We start from the raw sequence: 20362 nt of genomic DNA, 5'->3' as shown, positions 1-20362 counted from the left end.
ATATGGGCAGAATTATATAACTGTCATTTTGCCCTAAGAGGACCAAGGAGGAAGCCGGGGACAGGGTTGGTGCACAGGGAGGGGCGAGAGAGGGGGGGGGGCAGGCTACCAAATTTGAAGAAAAACGAAATGTAGTTCCACAACAAACAATGTTCAACAACAAAGCTGCTCAGATCTAGCTAGAAACTTCCAGAAAGCTTGTTGTACACGCAGCTCTTATACAAGCTGAAGTGGTGAACATTCTTTTCACTGTTTACATGTAACACATGAGGGAAAATATGTTTACATGATTTGCTAATCCATTACTATTAAAGTAGAATCTGTACTAGTAAAGTAGATCTGTCGGTATCTGGGTGGTGCCTCTCTTACTGACCCTCCCCGAATAGTGGAGGATTGCAGTACAAATATTTCTGTCGATCACAGGCACATTGCTGCAGCAGGCAGGATTTCTGCAAGTAGTCTTCATACAGATTCCCTGCCTGCCTTTAGCTTAAGGAGTACAAGGTAATGACAGGGGTTTTTTTTAACATGTATGAGCCAGGCACATTTTATTGGACAAATACCTCTCTGTATCTGTAAAAAATAAGTCAAGGCAACTGGACTTGCTGTATTTTTCTTGAAGACTTTTCACTGGTCATCCAACCAGCTTTCTCAATTCAGAATAACTTGTACAAAAAAAAATTTGAGAAAGCTGGTTCGATGTCTAGTGAAACATCTTCAAAAACAAATACAGCAAGTCCAGTTGCCTTGACTTATTTTTTACAGATATACTATGACCTGGATGAATGAGAACCTTCACAGACAAATACCTCTCTGGTTTATTAAGAGCATTCCAGCTAAAAGCCCTTTGTTTCTATCTCTTCTATGGTACAGTTTAGCTTTTTGATTTTAAAGCTTTAAATGCAAATTTTTTTTCCTTCTGAGATGAACACTTGTGACTGGCACATAATTGGAGCAAAAAGTGTTTGATTCTGATTGTTAATGCTTCTCTTATTAGTGGGTTTAAGCAGAGTTTAAAATAACATGCATGCCATGTCCAAAATAAACGTCCTCTACTAAACACACTAATCAATTGCATAGCACGCACTTACTATTGTCACTTGGTTTTCTTTGACCCCCTCCCTGACAATTGTGACTTCATTTCTCATTCCTTTTCAGCATGTGCATCTTGAGATTCACAAGTGTTTGTGTCTCACATAAGGAACGAGAAATATTTCTGCCATGTTTACATTCCTGCTAATTTTAGAGCAGTGCGGTTGCTGGCTGAGGTGTATGTACTGGGAGAATACTATCATGTTGTGGTTCTTTGGCCCTTAGAATGGCCACACATTAACTAGGACTGCAGTTAGTTAGAAAGCACCATAAGCGGAGCAACAGCATACCTCTATTTCTAAAGATCACAACGCGAGCTCCTGAAACGCTCTGAATGTTTAGAAATTTAGAGAGTAGGCACATTTTCTCCCACAAGGTAGTGCTTGGTGTTTGAGACACTTATTGCTGGGCCCAAGTTCTGTCACAGAGAACATTCTTAAAATGTAACTAAGCTCAAGGGGAAAAAAATGGAATATGCTGCAGCAAAACAGTCCTCAGATGTGGTGGCTGTGGGGTTTGTTTTTGAGCCCTTTTTTTTTTTTTAATCTGGTGATCCTGCTAGTAACAGACTTCCTGTCCTGGGGTGACAATAGTCACACACACCATGCTAGATTTATGAAGGAACAGCATTCTTACCATAAGGCTGAAAGTGTGTGAGGAATACAGAACACCTCCTCATCTCCAAAACATAGGGCAGGTTTTCTGTACGCAACAGAGAGCTGGGAACAATGCTAACTGCTAAATGTGCAGCAGTAGGTTAGTGTCTCACTAGTTTTCTGGAGGATCAACAGATCAACTTTAGGAGCGATATAACAAAAAACATTTACTGGTGTATTTGACAGATCAAAAGGGAAGAAAAAAAGAATTCTATTGTTTTGAGTTTGCATTCACTTAAAGATTATGTAGTAATGGGTTTCAAATTATTTACATATGCATTTTGGGAAGGTGACAGTTTTGGGAACAGTGACTTTTACAATACAGGTATGTTGCGACACCTTATAGTATCTTCTAGTTACTTGCAGTCTTATTTATTATGAAGAACCACATTGGCTCTTTCAATGGTATCTCCAGTTTAATAATTACACTAGAGAACTTCTTTAGCCCAGGAAAAGGAATCGCAAGAATCACATACTGTTTACAAAACTTGTCAAAGAAACCACTGTGTTTATTTCATCTAATTTTTAAGTACACTCTTTCTGCAAAGCATGCTTTAGATTTAAGAGATTCAACTTTTTTGCACTTTGAGAACTTTTTTTTATTTGAATATTTCGTTGCATAGAATGTGTCAATCGGAGCATAAGAAGCAAATATTAAAGTGACACTAAACTCGAGTTAAATCTTAAAAATGCATTCAAGTACCTTAACAAAAATGTAGCTTATTTATGTATCAGTTTGCTGTGGATCCTCAAATCATCTCTGATTTGACACTGTCCTTCCTTCTGGAGGGTGGCTACTTTTGTTCTCCATGTTTTCCATATGTGTTCAATTCAATGCCTTGAAATTTAATGATTCTATGAATTTCAATGATTTTTATGCAGCTAGGCCTTTCAGTGCAGTCCTAGAAAGCATATAATCAAAATCAGTGGTCGTGTCTACAGTTAAGTTTCATAAAGTGCATCCCATGTGACCTTAGGTTTCTGATTGTGAGAAAGCATTCAGATTCAGGCACATCCCAATGTATGTGGAAATAAAAAACCTAAAAGCCAAAACATATTTAAATTAACACATCCCTGATACCGTCTATGTGATGCTTTACGGAGAGCTCAAATATGTTTTCAAAGCCTGCAAACATCATTTTGGTAAATGTGTACTAGTTTTCTATAAATGAAGAAATAAACACAGTTGTTGGTGATGGATTCAGACTTTTAGACCTACCTACCTGTGTCTCTGTCTATTTTATGTTTTTAACTTAAAAGAATATCTTTTTGTTGGAATTGTATTTCAAAACGTGACCTTCTGCATTGGGATTTTCCACTATACTATAATGTTTAGAATAAGTTGTGTATTGTAAGGGTAAACTGATGAGACGAGTTTGTGGTGACTCTAGAAACTGTCAGTGCTTGGGGTGGAATCCACAGCAACTGTTTGACCTAATGAACAGCTACTATGAAACATTATGCAATTGTGAGTTGTGATGAATGAAAGAATTCAGAGCATTGTCTCAGCTGTTGCTTGAAACAATCCAGGGGTTCCCTTCTGCTAACTGATCTCCCTTCTTCACACAAAACAAACATTACGTAATGCTCTGTTTAAAAATAAAATGCTTGTAAATGTGCTTGTTGGTTTACATGTCCTCCTCCCATAGGTTTACGTTGTGCCAAAATGTGTCTTTATTATTGAAAGCACAGATGGCAGAAGTTTGAGTTCTGCTAGCAGGTGATGGGCAGGAGTGGATGCTTACTATATTTCTAAAATATTGATGGTGAGATCTGATATTGGGAAACTGGGAGAGCGGTAGTGGCAGTCATTATCGGGTTAAAGCTATTTTAGCTACAGGATAAAAGGAAGACATATGTTTGGCATGTATTCACTAAGGTAAAGTGAAAGCAGTTCAGAGATGTAAAGTTTTGCTGTAGATACATTAGGTCAGCATCCTTATCACGCAAGGTCCTGGAAATAGATGCCGTCATCAGCCCTGGACAGCAGATGCACTGAAGATGGTGGAAGAGAGAATTGCTGTTCATGTCATGGGAGTGGTTATTGTCTAGTGATCTAGTCAGTCAGTTGGCCAGTGCTTCTCCATTTGAAATGTTGCAGCTGTCTGTCGTGCCCTGTGTCCATTCCTGAGTTTCTTTCGACTTATGGACATGTATAGCTTTCAAGCTTCCACAACTTCCACCCTTTCTTTGAATGCGAGGGCAGCATTTGCCAAATCATTTTTGTTTGTTATCCAGCAGGCAACGGGCAGCAGAGGCGCAGATCTGTTCAGGACGTCAGCATTATTGGAACTGAATCCAGTCAGGTAAGGAACACAGTGGTAGCCTGGATGAATATGTAAATGCATTTCCTTGTTCTCCAGATATTTCAAATTGATTGTGGATGCTAAGATTTTTATTTGTGTTTCCCATCTGTGAAGTAATGTAAAAAGCACTGATTTTATCCTGTTTTATGTAAGCTGAAGTTATAGAACATTGATTTTGGCCAGCCATAGCTTTATGATCAGCCATATTTACTGATTTCAAATTCTGAAAGGTTTGTATAACCATCTCAACATAACATTAGGCAGTAGAAGCATTCACCCATGGAATGACACTCCTAATATCAACACATTTACTATCCCTGCAATTTGTTAAAGTAAACCTGTGCTATATTATATATGTAAATCTAATAATGTGGATAAATAGCAGATAGCGAAACATATAATATACACAACACCACTTACCGGTATATTTTTTATGATGCTATAATATATATATGTAGGATTAAAGAACGAAGAGAGGAAATGACAACCATCGTACTTTTTGGCCGTCGGTATAGTTCTGTTGTAATGTTTACTTTTGGAACTTTTTATAGCTTTTGTTTCTATTTATCTACACATAAACATATATAGTTAATACATTGGAATACTTGCCTTCACTGAACTTTATCCTCTTCATCTTTCCATGTGTCATTCAACAATAGTTGAAAATCATTTTCAAAATATTCTTAAAGTGTGAAAATAAACTAGCACAAGTATTACGGTTTACGTGAGGTTTTGAGCGAGTTTAGTGGTCTCCATGATGATAAGCAGCCATTGTTATTGTACAAAAATCTTCTCAGTATCCAGATAGGTAGCATCTATAGAAATAAATTAAATATTTGGAATGATGCCAAGGGCGGACAAGTCCAACGGACGGATGGCACAACATAAAACTAGTTTGATTGTTCTGCATCATCTGATAGCCTGCCAGCATTTGTTAGCAGTACCCCATGCAGTTGCCATATGCTTGTTGTCCATGGCTGTTTGAATGACATTGCCACTTTCATACCCAATGTAAATGGCTGTTTTCAGAATTAACCTGAGCTCTAATCTTGTAATGTATTATATTTTGCTCTTCTTGTATGCCATTTAGGAGAGTAGAAGTAGCAGCCGATCCTCAAGCCCTAGTGTGAGGATGATTACTACCTCGGGACCAACCCCTGATAAACCTCCACGTGGTATTCTATGGGGTCCCGAAGATTCAGGTAAGCAGATACCTTTTATAGTATGCTCACCTGTACATACTTTATATTAATGGTAATGGTAAAACTGCTCAATTTGTAATTTGGCAAAAAATGCAAATGTAACATTTGGCTGGGTACAGTTTTATTATAGTGAACTTGAATTGCATGATGTACTTATGTATTCTGCAAATGCAGAAAATGTATTGTTTCAGAGCTAGAGAAGTAATGCCCTCTTGCTAAGTTTACCAATAAAATGTTCAGTCCACCCTAATCTGATATTTTGTTGATGAGAATCAAATTATTGGTGTTTACCAAAAGTTACACCTATCCTTGCAGTATTCATACCTATCCTTGCCCACAAATACATTGCCTTACATTTATGAATGTTTGTACGGAGACCGACGTATAAGGTGTATATTGAGAAAGACTTCCACCCAGGATATGAAAAAAGTTAATGACATTTTAATAGTTATTTCATAATGTATGCTAGACTCACTGCATCCTTCCAATACCTACATTTGTTTCAGATACCAATGGATCAGATAACTCTATACCAATGGCATATCTTACACTCGACCATCAATTGCAGGTTTGTGAAATACAAGTTTAAATCATCCAATATCACCATTATTTAGGTAAAAGTAAATCCAAATTTATCTTGGCTCACTGCAAACACTTTTAGTAGTTTACCCTGGCCAGGAAAGGCATTTGCACTGACTTAGTGTGTGTGTGTTCCCCCAATTTTCTACCAAGAATTATTTTGTGCTTCGGTGCATTTATCATACAACTGGTTCCTTCAAACCCCAACAAGTCAATACTACAGTGCACAGCACATTTATTTAATTTTCCTGACACGTCAAATATTATAGCTAGTATATCTCCACTGCAGAAGCCCTGGGGCATTGTGGATGGCCACTTACTATTTGGACCTATACTCAAAATAAATGCAGGCTTACGTTCAAGGTCCATTAAAGTGTTTTTAGAACGGTCCTAGAATTTGCTGTAATAACTGGAATTGGGGTACCCTCCAACAGCAAGTCATGTGACTACTGCCGAGGCATAGATCATGTGTTCATTTCTGATGAGGAAGACTCCTATTCAAGTACAGAAATTGGCTAGCTGACTCTGCTGCAGTAACAGTCCCCAAGCACCTTTTGTCAGATGACCAAGGTTTTTGAGTGGGTGGTAGGCCAGCTTCCAGTTATTTTAGCTACAAAGTCTTTTAGAACAACAGCACTCGGGCCTATCAAGTTTAGAAACTAAACACTAAGATTTTCCAGAAGGCACAGCTTATTTTTAAGGGCTCACTGGCATCAAAATATTTCGGGCACATTTTAGCAGGATGTATATTCCGAAATTAGTTGATTGGTTTTTATCACGTCTGTTTTATTTTCAGCCTCTCGCGCCATGTCCAAATTCCAAGGAATCTATGGCTGTGTTTGAGCAGCACTGCAAAATGGCACAAGAGTATATGAAGGTTCAAACGGAAATTGCATTATTGCTGCAGCGAAAGTAAGTAGCAGGTTTTTTGTATATATTGTAGCAGATTTTATCAGTTTGTTTTTTAGATTTTACACTTTAATATTATTCATGTGTTTTCTGTGTAAGCTAACATGAAAATTGCTAAGAACCCTTTCTATCTAAAGTGCCACAACACTGCGGTTCTTTTTTTTGAAATATATTTTTTTTAAAGTGTTCCCATGCATTCCCAAGTGGAAGAGAAGTCACCAGCACTGCATAAATGTGAAATGGAGAGAATCTGAGATTTCTTCACAAAGCATCATATAAGTAAACAATGCAAAGTTTTGTGACTGTGGCCCTGAAGAAGAGACCCTGTGCGGTCCTGAAATGTTGGATTGTTTACTTATGTGACTCTTTGTGAATAAATCTCGTTGATTATATCACATTTATGGAGTGCTCTTCCACTTGTGATTTCTGCACGGTGCCATCCATCACTGTCACTATGAGCACCTCTTTATTATTTTGGTGCCATTTAGAAGTCACTTCATGCATTCCCAGTCACTTTGCAGAGAAATCCGATTTGTTTTTCTCTCCCTTGTATGGCCACTTGCATTCCTCAGCATTTCATATATTTGACTAATTTCACAAATGAAAGTATATTTACAAAAGGGGTTTTAATACAACATGTAGGTTGGGAAACAGTTTTTCAGGGCATGTTTCCTGAATCATGATTTACAGTACATGTTTAACCCCTTAGTGACACAGCTTCAGAACTTTTTGTTGCTTCTGGGGACCGGAGCAATTTTGCCATTTTTTTGCTATGTGTTTGTTTAGCCATCCTTTCATCTTCCTCATGCATTACAAATACACACATTATATACTGTTTTTTAAAAGGACAAAATATGTTTTCAGTTGATGTGACATAAATGCATACAGTATATAAAAAAAATACCAAAATATGCACACACAAAAATGAAAGCAACATTTTTCACAGTTTTGGCAATAATAATGTGTACACAATTAGTGTCGCTAAAAGAAGGTAATTCATTATTCTTTTATTTGTGTTGGTTCATAGGGTATATCATATGTCTGTGATTTCGGTTTAATTTGGGAGTTTTAGGTCACAAAAAATACAAGGAGTGAAATACAATTTTTCTGTGGAACAATTTTAGAATGTGGTACGTTTTTCTCCTATATTTAATAGCCTCCTCGGCACTATATATTTTCTTTAAAAAAAAATTTATTAAACTTTTTTTTTTTACTTTTTAAACTTTTTTTCTTTTTAAAAAATGTTTTTAAACTAGGGGACACTAAATGGTGGTTTTTTTTATTTGTATTTATTTATTTACAGGGGCTTTGAACTTCAGTATCTCTGAGGGATATTTTGTATCAGTTTTGTAACACACACCTGGGGCTAGCAGATCCACACACAGTGATCAGCTGTTAGCTGTGTGGCTGTCACGGCTCTGCGATCACAGCAATCAGCTCTCGCTGTGAGGGTCTGCCTCGGACCACAAGGGACCCATCAACAGCAGTAATTCAATGAGCTGCTGGTCCCTTCATGGAACAGTGCTCATTTTACCGAATTACGGAATTATCCCGTCACTGGTCATTAACGAACTCAACGATCGTGACGGGGTAATTCCATCGGTCGGGAAGGGGTTAGGAGAAGAGTTATGTCAATGATACCCGTGTCCACTAGGGGCTCTGATTTCCTTTTTTGTGGATACTTGAACACAATGCATTGGGCAGCATTGGCACCTAGTTGCTAAGGAATTTTCCAGCTTTATTACTGCGTCGGCTATGGATTCTCTAAACAAAAAATAGGAGTTGTGCAATCTACATATGCTTCTCCTGTTGGTCTTGTTTTCAGGCTGCAGAAAATATTCAAGTGTGTGTCTGGGCAAAATAAATAAAACAAAACCGGACATCTCTGCAAAAACTGCGCATTTTCCCATGCTTTATCCCTTGAAAAACACTGCAAGTACAAAAATAGCTTTTGATCTGCAAGAAATCTAATGTGCTCCTAACTTCCTCTTTGACAGCACAGTACGTCTGCTGCACTGAATTCCCAGGTAGTGTTGTCAGCCCTGCCTAGTTCTTACCTGCCCGATTACAGACCACTCCCCATGACATAGGGGAGAGATGTTCTGTATTCCAGCAAGGGAGCGCAGAGACTGGGCTGAAAACACTGTTTGGGATTTGTCAGCTCAAAAAGTAAGTTAGGAGTTCACTGAACTCCTGGCAGGATCAGCAGGTATTTTTCTGTACTTCATCAAAATAAAAACAGCTCCTACATGTAGAGTAGAATCTTTCAAACAAGTGTAGAAAATGTATAGTAATATCGTCCAGTCCACTCAAATACACATATAAAAGGACAATAGAGAAAGCTACTGGATCAGCCATGAATCAATAATCCTTTGTTTGCAACAATATAGATACCAAATAACTTGTGGCTAAAGATTCCTCTCAAAAAGAAACCTCCCAATGTGTACTAAAACAAATGACAACATTGTCATTCAACTGTTACCATTCACTCCCACACACATCGGTTTCCATATATGCAGTGTCAGCACCAAGAAAGCACACTATATAACATTGTAGCTGAATCCAAAGTGTATGTAAACACTCAATAGTGAGCCTTGTATTCCAAAGGAGAATATGGCACTCTAAAACAATGTGCTGACAGTTTGTCTTGGACAAAAACAATGAGCATACACATGGATGCTACAGCATAGTATAGTCTGTCAGAATTTGCAAGAACATTAGGCGGAAATGCATTTGGAGCATTTTACATAAGCAGTCAGCTGAGTCGGAGCATTTGTAATGCATAACATCTAAGCTGTCAGCCGTGCATTATTCCAAACTGTTGCTTAACACACGCAACATCACCTCTCAATAGGTTCACACCACACATGCCATTCTGTCTTTACAAGGGAGAGACCCACCATCTGCCTTGAGTCGTAAATCATCCGGCCAACGTGGGTCACAGATGAGCACTTCAGAAACAGCTGGTATCACAAGCGGGAGGGCATGGTGCCGGGACACTGACAAGGGGGAAACGTCATCATGCCTGAGCTCAACAGGAGAGTGAGAGGATCACAGTGGGTTTGTTAATCACCACATTTTGTCTGCCATGCCACGGACTTTCTCAATTTTTTGTACTTGCCAGAGACAAACATTGTGAAATGTGCATGTTCTGCAGAGATGTACAAATTGTGTGTGTTTTTTTTTCCCCTGGGCATACACTTTACATATCCTGCTTGAAGATGCTTGTATTTTCATATTTTGTTGTTGTTTTTAGGGGGGGGGGTGTAATTCCCTACAGGAAGTAGCTAGTGTTTGTGTGAATACCTTTTATTGGGCTTTAACTGTGTTCGAATTGTGACATTTATTCTTTTATCTTTTGTGCCTTATTCTAGGCAAGAGCTAATAGCCGAACTAGACCAGGATGAAAAAGACCAACAAAATACATCTCGCCTGGTACAGGAACACAAAAAGCTTTTAGATGAAAACAAAAGTCTTTCTACTTATTATCAGCAATGCAAGAAACAGCTGGATGTCATTAGAAGTCAGCAGCAAAAGAGACAAGGAACCTCCTGATCATCCAAGGCTGTTAACCTCTTGGTGTGGCGCAGTTATGGACATCTTTCAAACTTTCCTTCTTTATTTTGAGCATGAAGATGGATATATTTGAATCGGCACATGGAGCTGCTGGATAAATACAGCGTTTAAGGGATTTTGTGAACTATTAATGTGTGCATGTCTCATGCCTATGGAAAGTCCTATTATGTTATATCTGAATAGTTTTTGATTTTCTTTTTTTTTCTTTTTTTTTTTAATGTTGAGCTTCGCTTCTAAAAGAGAACCTCAGATCTTGCTTTTAAACAGGTTTTTTTTTTTCTGTTAAGAAAGTTAATTTTAGTAAGCTGGCTAACACAATGGAAGAAAAAGTATTCAGGTCATTTCACATACTCATTGTTTCAATGTATTCCTTCAGTTCAGTAATTTATATTTTACTGTCAGCGTGCTGAAACAGCGTTGGGGAAAAGGTTGTACAATTAAATAAAGGCAGGTTTATTATAAAAAAGAGAAATACACATTTAATTTTTTTCTGCGCAGTCTGCATTTGGTGGTGATATCATGCTGTTAAGATAATCATTCCCTTCTTGTTGGGTCATGGGATATTTTTAAATTAATTATTGAAATTCTAGAAGAGCATGCAACTCCCTGTAAGTCTCAACAGGATTAACCCTTTCGCTGCCAAGCCCTCCGGAACACTTTTAACCTCAGCTGGCCACACCATTTTTGCAATTTTTTCCCCTTGTTTTGATTTTCTAATGCTGCTTTGCTAGCGTTTGTAAAAGACCCCCCAAACCATATATTTTCTGAAAGCACAGGCCCAGTAGAATAAATAGATGGTGCTACTGATTTTGTAGGTCCTGCGATAATTGCACAAATGTTTATTAAATCAATATTAAACTGATAAAAATACACAATTGAATTAACAAAGCACACTAAAATTAGTATCCTTGCACAAAAAACATTTTTTACAACTAAATCTAAAAGCTAAAACTGCATTGAGTTAATAAAAATATTTGTAAATTTGACATTGCGCCTTTTTGCGAAACGGTAAAAAAATGAAGTAACTCAAAACTGTAAATAGGAGACTTATGTTAAAAATCGTTTGTGCACTGTGTTGGTGTGTGTTGTCATAAAATGATGCAGGCTTGCATTTTATCACAGCACATCATATCACAGCACACGGCAATGTGTCAACGCTTTGCCATGCACTGCTACATAGTTAAATGTTTTAAAAAGAAAAAAGTACTGCGATGCGTTCTAACATCAGTGCATGTGTATGTTATCTGTGTGGGGGAGGGGGGTTTGTGTTATTTTATTTTTTTTCGTTATTTTCTTTCTTTGTTTTTTTTTGGGGGGGTGGGCTTTGGGGAATTATGGGCAGCCTGTCACCCCCGGGGCCTCTCCAGCGAGAATGCGGTCTTTGTCCGGTACCCTGCCGGAGCCGTCCAATTATGAAGCCGGGCGCCGTCGAATGACGCAACGCCCTGCTTTCTGATTAGCCTGGAAGCTGGCTTCATGCTCCCTCGTCATCTCATGACGAGAGCATGGAGCCGGCCTCCTGGCCAATCAGACAGCAGGGCGTCGCGTCATTACACGGCACGCGGCTTCCTGATTGGCCAGACGGCTCCGGCTGGGTACCGGACGAAGGCCGCGTTCTCGCTGGAGAGGCCCCGGGGGTGACAGGCTGCACATACTAAGGTAAGAGGGTACTTTCTTGTTAATCTGGAAGCCAGGTGGTGAGTCATTACACGCCACTTGGCTTCCTGAATGGGACTTCCGTTACTCGGTAATTGGTATCGGCGAGTACCGAAAAAAAATTATCGGTACTAAAATACCGGTATCGGTGCATCCCTAATTATCAGGGGTCTAAACAGGCCCCTGACATTTCCTTTTTGAAATAGAAAAATAAATTGAGGAAACCAAGCCCTCAATCTCTTTTCATGCAGCACTCAGTAGAGACTTGCCATTTATTCACAAACTGGAGATAGTGAATTTTTTACGATCAACCAGTTATAAATGGGTAGGAGCCTCTGTAGAGAACAGCTTCTACCCATTCAGAAACTCATGAATGAACAGCAAGTGATGTAAAGCCCAGAATGTTTGTTAGTAGCTCTCTGACCGCTATTATGTTACAATGGGCTGTCAGGGGAACCATTGTGGTAGAAGTTCATGGTTGCTTAGCAGAACAGTAAAAGCCACCGACGTAAGGCTTACTGACATGGCCAGCTGCAAGCGGTTGTGCTCTGTCGTAAGCTTTACATCGGTGGCAGCGAAAGGGTTAAACTCATGAGGCGTAGATTACCCATCATAAAAATAAATGCAATTATTCACCTGAAGTGAACTAGCTATTGTAGTGGCAAGGAACATTTAATCTGCTATATATCAGCAGTGACTCGAGTGTAATTGGTGGGGTGGTTGTGGGTTGTAAAGTTGAAAAATATAAATTTTTACCACACTGGGCATTTCATGTTAAGTTTGGCATAAGGGGATGTTAATAATACCTTCTGTTTTATGAATCCTGTTCTGATCAAGGTCTTGTTGGTTTCTTTTGCTCTGCGGTCTGTCTAAAATGTTATTTCTTTATTGTCATTTGAAGGACACATGAATTCTATTAGTCAGTACTGCCACCTACAGGAGGTTGGGACACTGGCAAACCTGAAAATATGTACTCTAGCCCCCTTAGAACCCCCTCTACTCAACGTCTCAATTTTTTGCTAGTGTCCTAGGAGGTTTGAAGCCTTTTCTTCAACTGCACTCAGTCTTAATTTTTATGGTTGCCTCCTAACTTTCATGACTTCTATCGAAATTGTTTGAGCTACATTGCTGGTGTCTAGGGACCAAGCACTTGTCATCCGTTGGGTTGAGTGCTGCACATGATCTGTTCTCTTTCCCACCATTCTGCCTGGAGGAAGCATCTTCTTGCTCTGGAAGAACCACGTGTATCTATGTTTGGTTTCCTCTGCCCCTACAGTGTCTTGGTCAGCTTTAGCCCCCTGAAGCCCTCATCAGCATCTGCTGCCCGAGTTTGTGAGTATTGATAACTTGCCTCACTTTGGTTCTAGTTGTATTATTGCTTTGTGGACACAACGGGTCTTCGCAAAGACACAGAGGACAGTCCTGCTGCCATAAGTGACTTCAGTTCATACTCCTTTAGTGTTCCGAGAAGGAACCAACACCTGCAATCTGGAACCTAGGACCCCTATTGTTGTTGGGTCCTCTTTCCCATGGTCTCCTGCAGCTTCATCGATTGAGGCCGAGGCCATCGCATGTCCCCAGGGCCCCTACCACTCTATTCTGGACTTCCTGCCTGTTTGTGCCCAGTTACTGTAACAATCTGACCTCTCCATAAGAGTGCCTCACATGCTCCTGAACCCCAAAATCAAGCCAAGTCCGAAGGCACTGCTCATTATCTCTGATTCCGATTCTAAGCCCCAACAGTCATCCTTTGAAGAGGCTGCTATTGAGCCACCAGCTGATGTCCCAGAATTAAGGAGTTTTCTCAAAGGAAAGAAACATCTGACTTGCACTTTGAGGGACCACGACTCTTTGGACTTGCTTTTGATACTGTCATTATTAACAATGCCATTGGTGGCTGGGGCGTGCTCCTACTTTAACACAGGAAGTCGGTGGAAGAGTCTCAAAAACCCCACCCATCTTCCTTCATCCTCCACTGCAGCTGTTGCACGTGGACAATCAGAGCCTGAATTTTTAATTAGACTGCAGGGATCACAGCCAGAGGTCTTCCAACCCCCGCTGGTAACCCTTCTGCATGAAGGTGCACCTCACTTTGAGGGGGGGCAGTTTGTTCATCTAGTTGGGTCCCTGGGCAGTGTACCTCACCAGTGTTTTTGTAGCTATCAAGCTATACCCTTGAGATTAGCCTCTTCACATTATCTGCCCATTCCTCTTAAGGGTTCCCCGGATGCTGGGTTCCTACATTGACAGGAGCTTGTCTTTAAGGGTGGTACGCCTCTTTAAAAGGGAGCTTTTTTTAATCTTTTGGGTACTGTTGATATTGACTACCCATCAATTCTATTCCTCTCCTGGATGTCTCGTCATATTAGGCCAACAAGAATCTGCTCTGGTTTTTTTTTTTTTGCGGATATGGCTCTCCATTTAGCATTTCCTAGAAGTGCTTGCTGGGAGCAATGGCTCTTGTATTTAGTCTAGTGCCTTTTCCTGGCATCCCCATTGGGAAACACTTGAGACTCTCCCTTAAAAATGTCTGTTTTCTAGTAGGTGGTTCGGCTGCAGCCTCTCACTAAAGAGGTCTTCCAGTAGGCTTTTGCTCTCCTTACACCTCAGGGTTTGGGAGATGTCTAGAGATTCCTGTCCTACCATGGTCTCCCTTTCTCTTGTGGACTCTAGGAGAGGCGTCCAGATTAACCCCGTGGATCAAGAAGTCCCAAACTCTAGTTTGCAGTCTCTACACAGCTGAGGATGGGCTTGTCTTGTGTCTCTGTCACCCTGGGAACGCTACTCTGTTGTGTCTCCACACTGGGACTTTCTTTTGGTTCGCCAGTACAAGACTGTTCTGACTCATTGGGGGATCCTTCTGTGTGTCGGTGTACTAGCTGGACGTCTCAGGAATGCTAGAAGACCTTCACCTCTGGAAAGGTCTGGGATTTCTTCCATGGACAGTGTAGCATGTGTCTTTCTCTAGTATTCCTGGCAATAAGGCTTTGCCTTCTGAATCTCCTCAGCTAGTGACCTATCGTGGTGTGAGGTATTCAGCACCTGCATGCCCTCTTTTCTTGCTGGGAAGGTAGTTTCCATCACTGAATGGCCTTGTACGGTACTGACCTGAACTTGGCAGTAGGTGGAACACGCTTAGATCCTGCTACCAGTGCCCCCTGCGCGTTAGGGTGTACGTCCAGAGTTCTCTGTGAGACTTGATCACCAGGAGTTGGGTGCTTTGTGATTGTTTTGCAACCCTCTGAAGCAGTTCCCTCTGCTTTCTTCCTCATTCCTGCTGCCCTTTAGGTTAATGTTCCTACTAAGCAGAGGATACGGCATGGGTTGGAGACTAGGTGGATTCCTGAAATCATGTGTTGCGCACTAGATGGCAGGTTTGCAGTGTTATGCTGACCCCCTCTGTGTTTTCTGTGGCCATGTTTTTACTAAATTGAGGCATACTTGGTAAAAGGGGTTATAGAGGAGCTGGCTTACAACTTTTTCTGTTTGCCAGTGTCCCAAAAAGAATGTGTCCCTCAATGAACTACAAAAGAAAACTTTTACCGTACAAAAATCTTATTGACCCAGTGTTTCCTAAAGCTCTGTCCTCCTGGCAGGTCCTTGGTGCTATATGTGTCCCAAATGGGGAGGTTCACCCTCTGTTTGTCCTGGTGATTACGGTTACTGGGCCTAAAAGGGAGAGGAAATTTAAACATTTTACATGTCACCAGAACAGGAACAGAGAGAATATCTTTCAGTAGGGACGATTGCTTGCTGCCAACTGTCTAAGAGGTGGGTTACCTCAATTCGGATAGATTTCCTCTCACTTTCTCTTGTGTCTGCAAGACGGAATGTGATGGTCAGTTTTCAAAAATACTTGGATAGCAAAAAAAAAAAACAACGAGGATGTTAACCATTTTCTACTCTATCCAAAATGGAGGGAAATGTTTTGTCTTTAAATATACTTATTACCTGTTACAGGTCACATTTTCCATTCAATGGAAAATTTCAAATAAGGTACCATTTTCAGTGCTTTTTCATGAGAAACACTGTTACCATAATTACCATACATACTTAAAATGAAACTAATACACTTGTGCTTCATTCCTGTAAGGGTAAAAGTGGGAAACAGTCATATTTAATGCACATAGGCTTGTCTGTTTTCCATATCAATATTACTATGATTGTCCATGTTCTACATATTTATACACACATAAACATATAATGCTGTTTGCTGATTTTGAAAACACTGTGACTTTCATATTTGTTCAGATGTCGATTTCCCTGATTATGCTCACAATATTACATCAATGGTACAGGACCCAAAATTCTATCATCACTACTGCCTCTGTAATTACAGAATGAGTGATGGGAAAAAAAAGATGCATTTTTGTTTATTGAAGGGCACAGTGACATTTACAGGGTTATTCACTAAAGGGTGTCGAGTTTGGAGAAGGCAGAAGTGAACAATCAAGGACAAAATAGCTGATTTGGAAAGATTTCTCCAATTCAGCTCACTTTCCAGTGCAGCTATGTTGTCCTAGATTGTTCACTTCTCCTGCCTTCTCCAAACTCTTCACCCTTTAGTGAATAACCCTGTTAGATTTTGATGCCAACTACAGGATGATTTTGGGGGAAAAACTGACCCCTCCCACTCACAGCATCCCTGAGTTTTTTGCCAACATCCTAGAAGGATGAATGTAATTTTGCATAGCTGGTAAGGTTCAATAAAGACACCGTTCCATCCAGTTCAACTTACAGTTGTGCTCATAAGTTTACATACCCTGGCAGAATGTATGATTTCCTGGCCATTTTTCAGAGGATATGAATGATAACACGAAAACCTTTCTGTCACTCATGGGTAGTGTTTGGCTGAAGCCATTTATTATCAATCAGCTGTGTTTACTCTTTTCCAATCATAATGACAACAGAAACTACCCAAATGACCCTGACCTCAGGTCTCAGTACATATGCTTTGTCCTGCGGTGGTCCTGTGTTCCTGTTTTCATCATGTACCGGTGAGGCCAGCATTATCTGGGGATTTCTTGTTATGTCGGGAACAGGGACGTGGAGTCGTAAGTAAAAAAATTTATTTACCTCATGTTTTTAAGGTTGGGTGTTTTTACCTCCTTTTTATCTGGTTTAGGTGCTGGTTGGTGGAACTCCAATGTAAAAGGGGACTTTTGTGTTGTACCCTACAGGTTGTCTTTTTGAAGCTACTTTGGATTAAATGATTAAAAAAGCTACAGGAAGTAAAAGTGAACACTTGCCTTTATACGTTTTCTTTAGTTCCCAGTTACAAGACTCCTTACACTTAAAAAACCTTTGGACCTGCTAGACGTCCTTGGCAATTAAAAAGTCCACTTTACCATGATGGTCTGCTCCTGCCTTTTCTATATCTGGTGGGGGGACACTTGATGGAATTTGCGGAGACATGAGAAGCTCAAATTTCAGAATATATTTTCACCTTCCTCAGTTCTTTACATTCTGGCTTCCCATGTATTGGCAACATCGGAAGAACCTTTTTTACACAGTTCAAGTTCTGTTGGTTATTATTTCTGTTCGTTTGGCAGAACATTTTCAAGGTTTTTACTCAAATGTGTTTTTGGTTGTGTCTGTCGTGGTTGGCGTCCCCTGCGATGACGATGGGAAAGTCGTTTTCTTCCCATAACTCGGAAGATTATCACAATAGGTGCCAGTCTTGTGGGATGGGGCTCTCTCTTGAAACATCTGTCTGTGCAGGGTTGTTGGGCCCGGCAGAAATTCAAGCTTCATATTTATGTCTTAGACTTGAGGGCTATTGATCTAAAGTTGTTTGACTGGACCCATCTGTCTGGGTGTCCGATTCGGATTCAGTCAGACAATGCTACAGCGATGGTATGGTATCAATCACCAGGGAGGCACCAGGAGTTTGACAACAGTGGTGGAAGTACATTTGATCTTGGATTGGGTGGAACTTCAGGTTCCAGCAATTTCAGCAATGCACATTCCAAGAGTAGAAAACTGGCAGGTGGACTTTCCCAGCAGACAACATCTGGATCCGGGTGAATGGTCTCTCCATCTAGAGGTGTTTCAACAACTTTGTCACCGCTGGGGAACACCGGATGTGGATCTTTTGGCTTCTCATCACAACAAGAAGGTGGAAAGATTTGTGTACAGAGCGAGGGTTCCAAAGGTGGATGCGGTAGATGTCTTAGTTGCTCCGTGGTATCAGTATACACTAATGTATGTCTTTTTCCTCCACTAACGCTGTTGCCTCAACTGCTTCACAAGATAGTATACACAGGAATTCCTCTCATTCTTGTCACTCCAGATTAGCCTACAGGTGTGTTATGCCAATTTGGTTCATCTGTTGGCAGACGATCCCGGGCTTTTTCCAGATCGGCTGGATCTGTTATCTCAGAGTCCAATTTTCCATCCTGCTTCTTGGTTGCTGGCTTTATTGGCCTGGCTGTTGAAACCCAAGTGTTGAAAGATGAAGCAATTTCAGATCTGTTATTCTGACTATGCTTAAGGCTGGAATATCTTCTACTCGTTAGATTTTTTTAACGTAACAGGTTGGTGTTTTCTACAATTGCTCTTCTATACTGCACATTTTGTCTCAACTTTTCTTACAAATGAAGTCACTGTTTTACTTTCACTTTGTCCAGCTCCTGTTGATCCCAATTACATTTCTCTTCATCATATTGGATGTCATGCAGGCTATTAGTGTTTATCTCTCAGCCACAGCTTCCTTTCAACACTTGGTCTCTTTATATATTTTTCCATAAAGGCCTAAAAAAGGTTGTTCAGCTTCTATATCAACTATTTCTAAATGGATTTGTCAGCTTCAAGCTTATGAGTTGTGGGACAAGGTCCTGCCTTTTCCTGTTTCTGCTAATTCTACTAGGGCAATTAGTACTTCTTAGGCATTTAAAAGTCAAGCATCTGTTACTCAAATTTGCAAGAACACAATCTGGCCTTCTGTTCACGTTTTTGCAAAGTTTTATAAAGTTGATGCTTCTACCTCTTTTGATGCTCAATGTGATGTCAAAAGTGTATTTGACAGTTCATTTATTATTGAGCTTTAGTTGTTGTGGTGCCCACCCCTCGGTTTGTACTGCTTTTGAATGCCCCTATTAGACTTCTAACCACGCAAAAAAAATTTAACCACCCAGATTTTTATTGCTTTAGTTCTTTGGATTTGGAATCCGAAATTCGATTCGGTTCATTTTTCAGATTTTGGATCCATCCAAATTTTCATTTCAGGACACTCATTCTTGTTTTGGATTTATTTGGATGGAGTTCTTTTATATTATAAATAAAATATTATTTTTTTGGGGGGGGTTGGTTTGGTCATTTTAGTTCTGATACTGTGTGCTCTCCTACTACTCTAATCGACTGTCTCTACCCTACAACAGGTAGTCACACGTGCCTGTAATGCAACCCCCAACAGCCAAAAAAAAAAATCTGATTGGCCAGAGAACAGTCACATGTCTGATTTAGTTGTGTTTTGAATGAAATTTGGGTGGATCTAAATTTTCATTAAATGAACATTCGGATTTATTCGCATTTGGACATGTTCGAATTCGGAAATTCAGATGCCTTTGAATGTCCAAATTTAACTAAATTGGTACGAATATCCTTTCGGAATGAAACGAAATTTACACGTCTAGTCCCTATGTCTTCTTTCTTCAGAGCTGTGTCCCTCGATAGACGATAGAAAAATAGAATTTTCTTCTTACTGTAAAATCCTTTTCTCTGAACCATTGAGGAACACAGCTCCCTCCTCTCAAGTTCCTTTTGTACTGCTTGCTAGAACTGGCAGGTGTGAGGTGGGAGGAGTTATGCCCTTCAAATGACAGGCTTTTAATTTGTTTGTCTAGTGTCCATTTCTCCTAGAGGCAGCAGCATAACCCTATGTCTCAGAACTCTTCAGAGCTGTGTTCCTCAATGAACTATTTTATCCCTCACAAAAATTCCTTTTAATGTAAGATAGTATGATGGTAAGGTTGAATAAAGATGCAGGAACTGAGAAAAGTTTAACTGCTTTAACAGCCATTTTTATTTTCATGATCATTTTTTCTTTAATCAACTTATCTACATGCTGCTTGATCTTATATGGAGCTATCCACATTGGCGTATCCTCAGCAAAGATTTTGAAGGCTTTACCAGGACTCCGCTGGACTGGACAATTTGGGTGGATCTGACTTTTCATTAAATTAACATTCGGATTTATTTGCACTTGCGGTGGAATTAGGATTTTTGGGCAATGGGCATTGCCTGACCTCTGTGTATCTTGTTAGCCACATAGCTATTTCCTGGGCTAGAGCCATGGCACAGCCTTTGGTGTCAGAGTCTCTGAAGAATCATTTTTTAAAGGTGGTGTGGGCTAAGCAGTGGGAGCTAGTGTGTGTGTATGTGAAAT

At 40.1% G+C, this 20362-nt stretch overlaps 1 protein-coding gene across 8 annotated transcripts in view; it reads left to right on the top strand.

The window, feature by feature from the left end:
- Positions 1-10786, top strand: part of MAP3K7 (mitogen-activated protein kinase kinase kinase 7) — a 44794-nt gene extending 34008 nt beyond the window's left edge. For 4 of the 8 annotated variants that reach the window (XM_018572054.1, XM_018572055.1, XM_018572050.1 and 1 more), the window contains 5 exons: positions 3987-4054; positions 5145-5256; positions 5763-5824; positions 6632-6747; positions 10119-10786. In XM_018572054.1, coding sequence (XP_018427556.1) covers positions 3987-4054; positions 5145-5256; positions 5763-5824; positions 6632-6747; positions 10119-10299 — 539 coding nt within the window. In that variant the 3' untranslated portion in view covers positions 10300-10786. Of the gene's footprint in view, positions 1-3986; positions 4067-5144; positions 5257-5762; positions 5825-6631; positions 6748-10118 lie in introns of all 8 variants that reach the window. The other 4 variants (XM_018572056.1, XM_018572051.1, XM_018572057.1 and 1 more) reach the window with 2 other exon arrangements.
- Positions 10787-20362: the final 9576 nt, after the last annotated feature.

Source organism: Nanorana parkeri, unplaced genomic scaffold, assembly GCF_000935625.1.
Source record: "Nanorana parkeri isolate BGI_ZX_2015 unplaced genomic scaffold, ASM93562v1 scaffold1919, whole genome shotgun sequence".
Taxonomy (NCBI): Eukaryota; Metazoa; Chordata; class Amphibia; order Anura; family Dicroglossidae; genus Nanorana; species Nanorana parkeri.
This window is presented reverse-complemented; position numbering and strand designations above follow the sequence as displayed.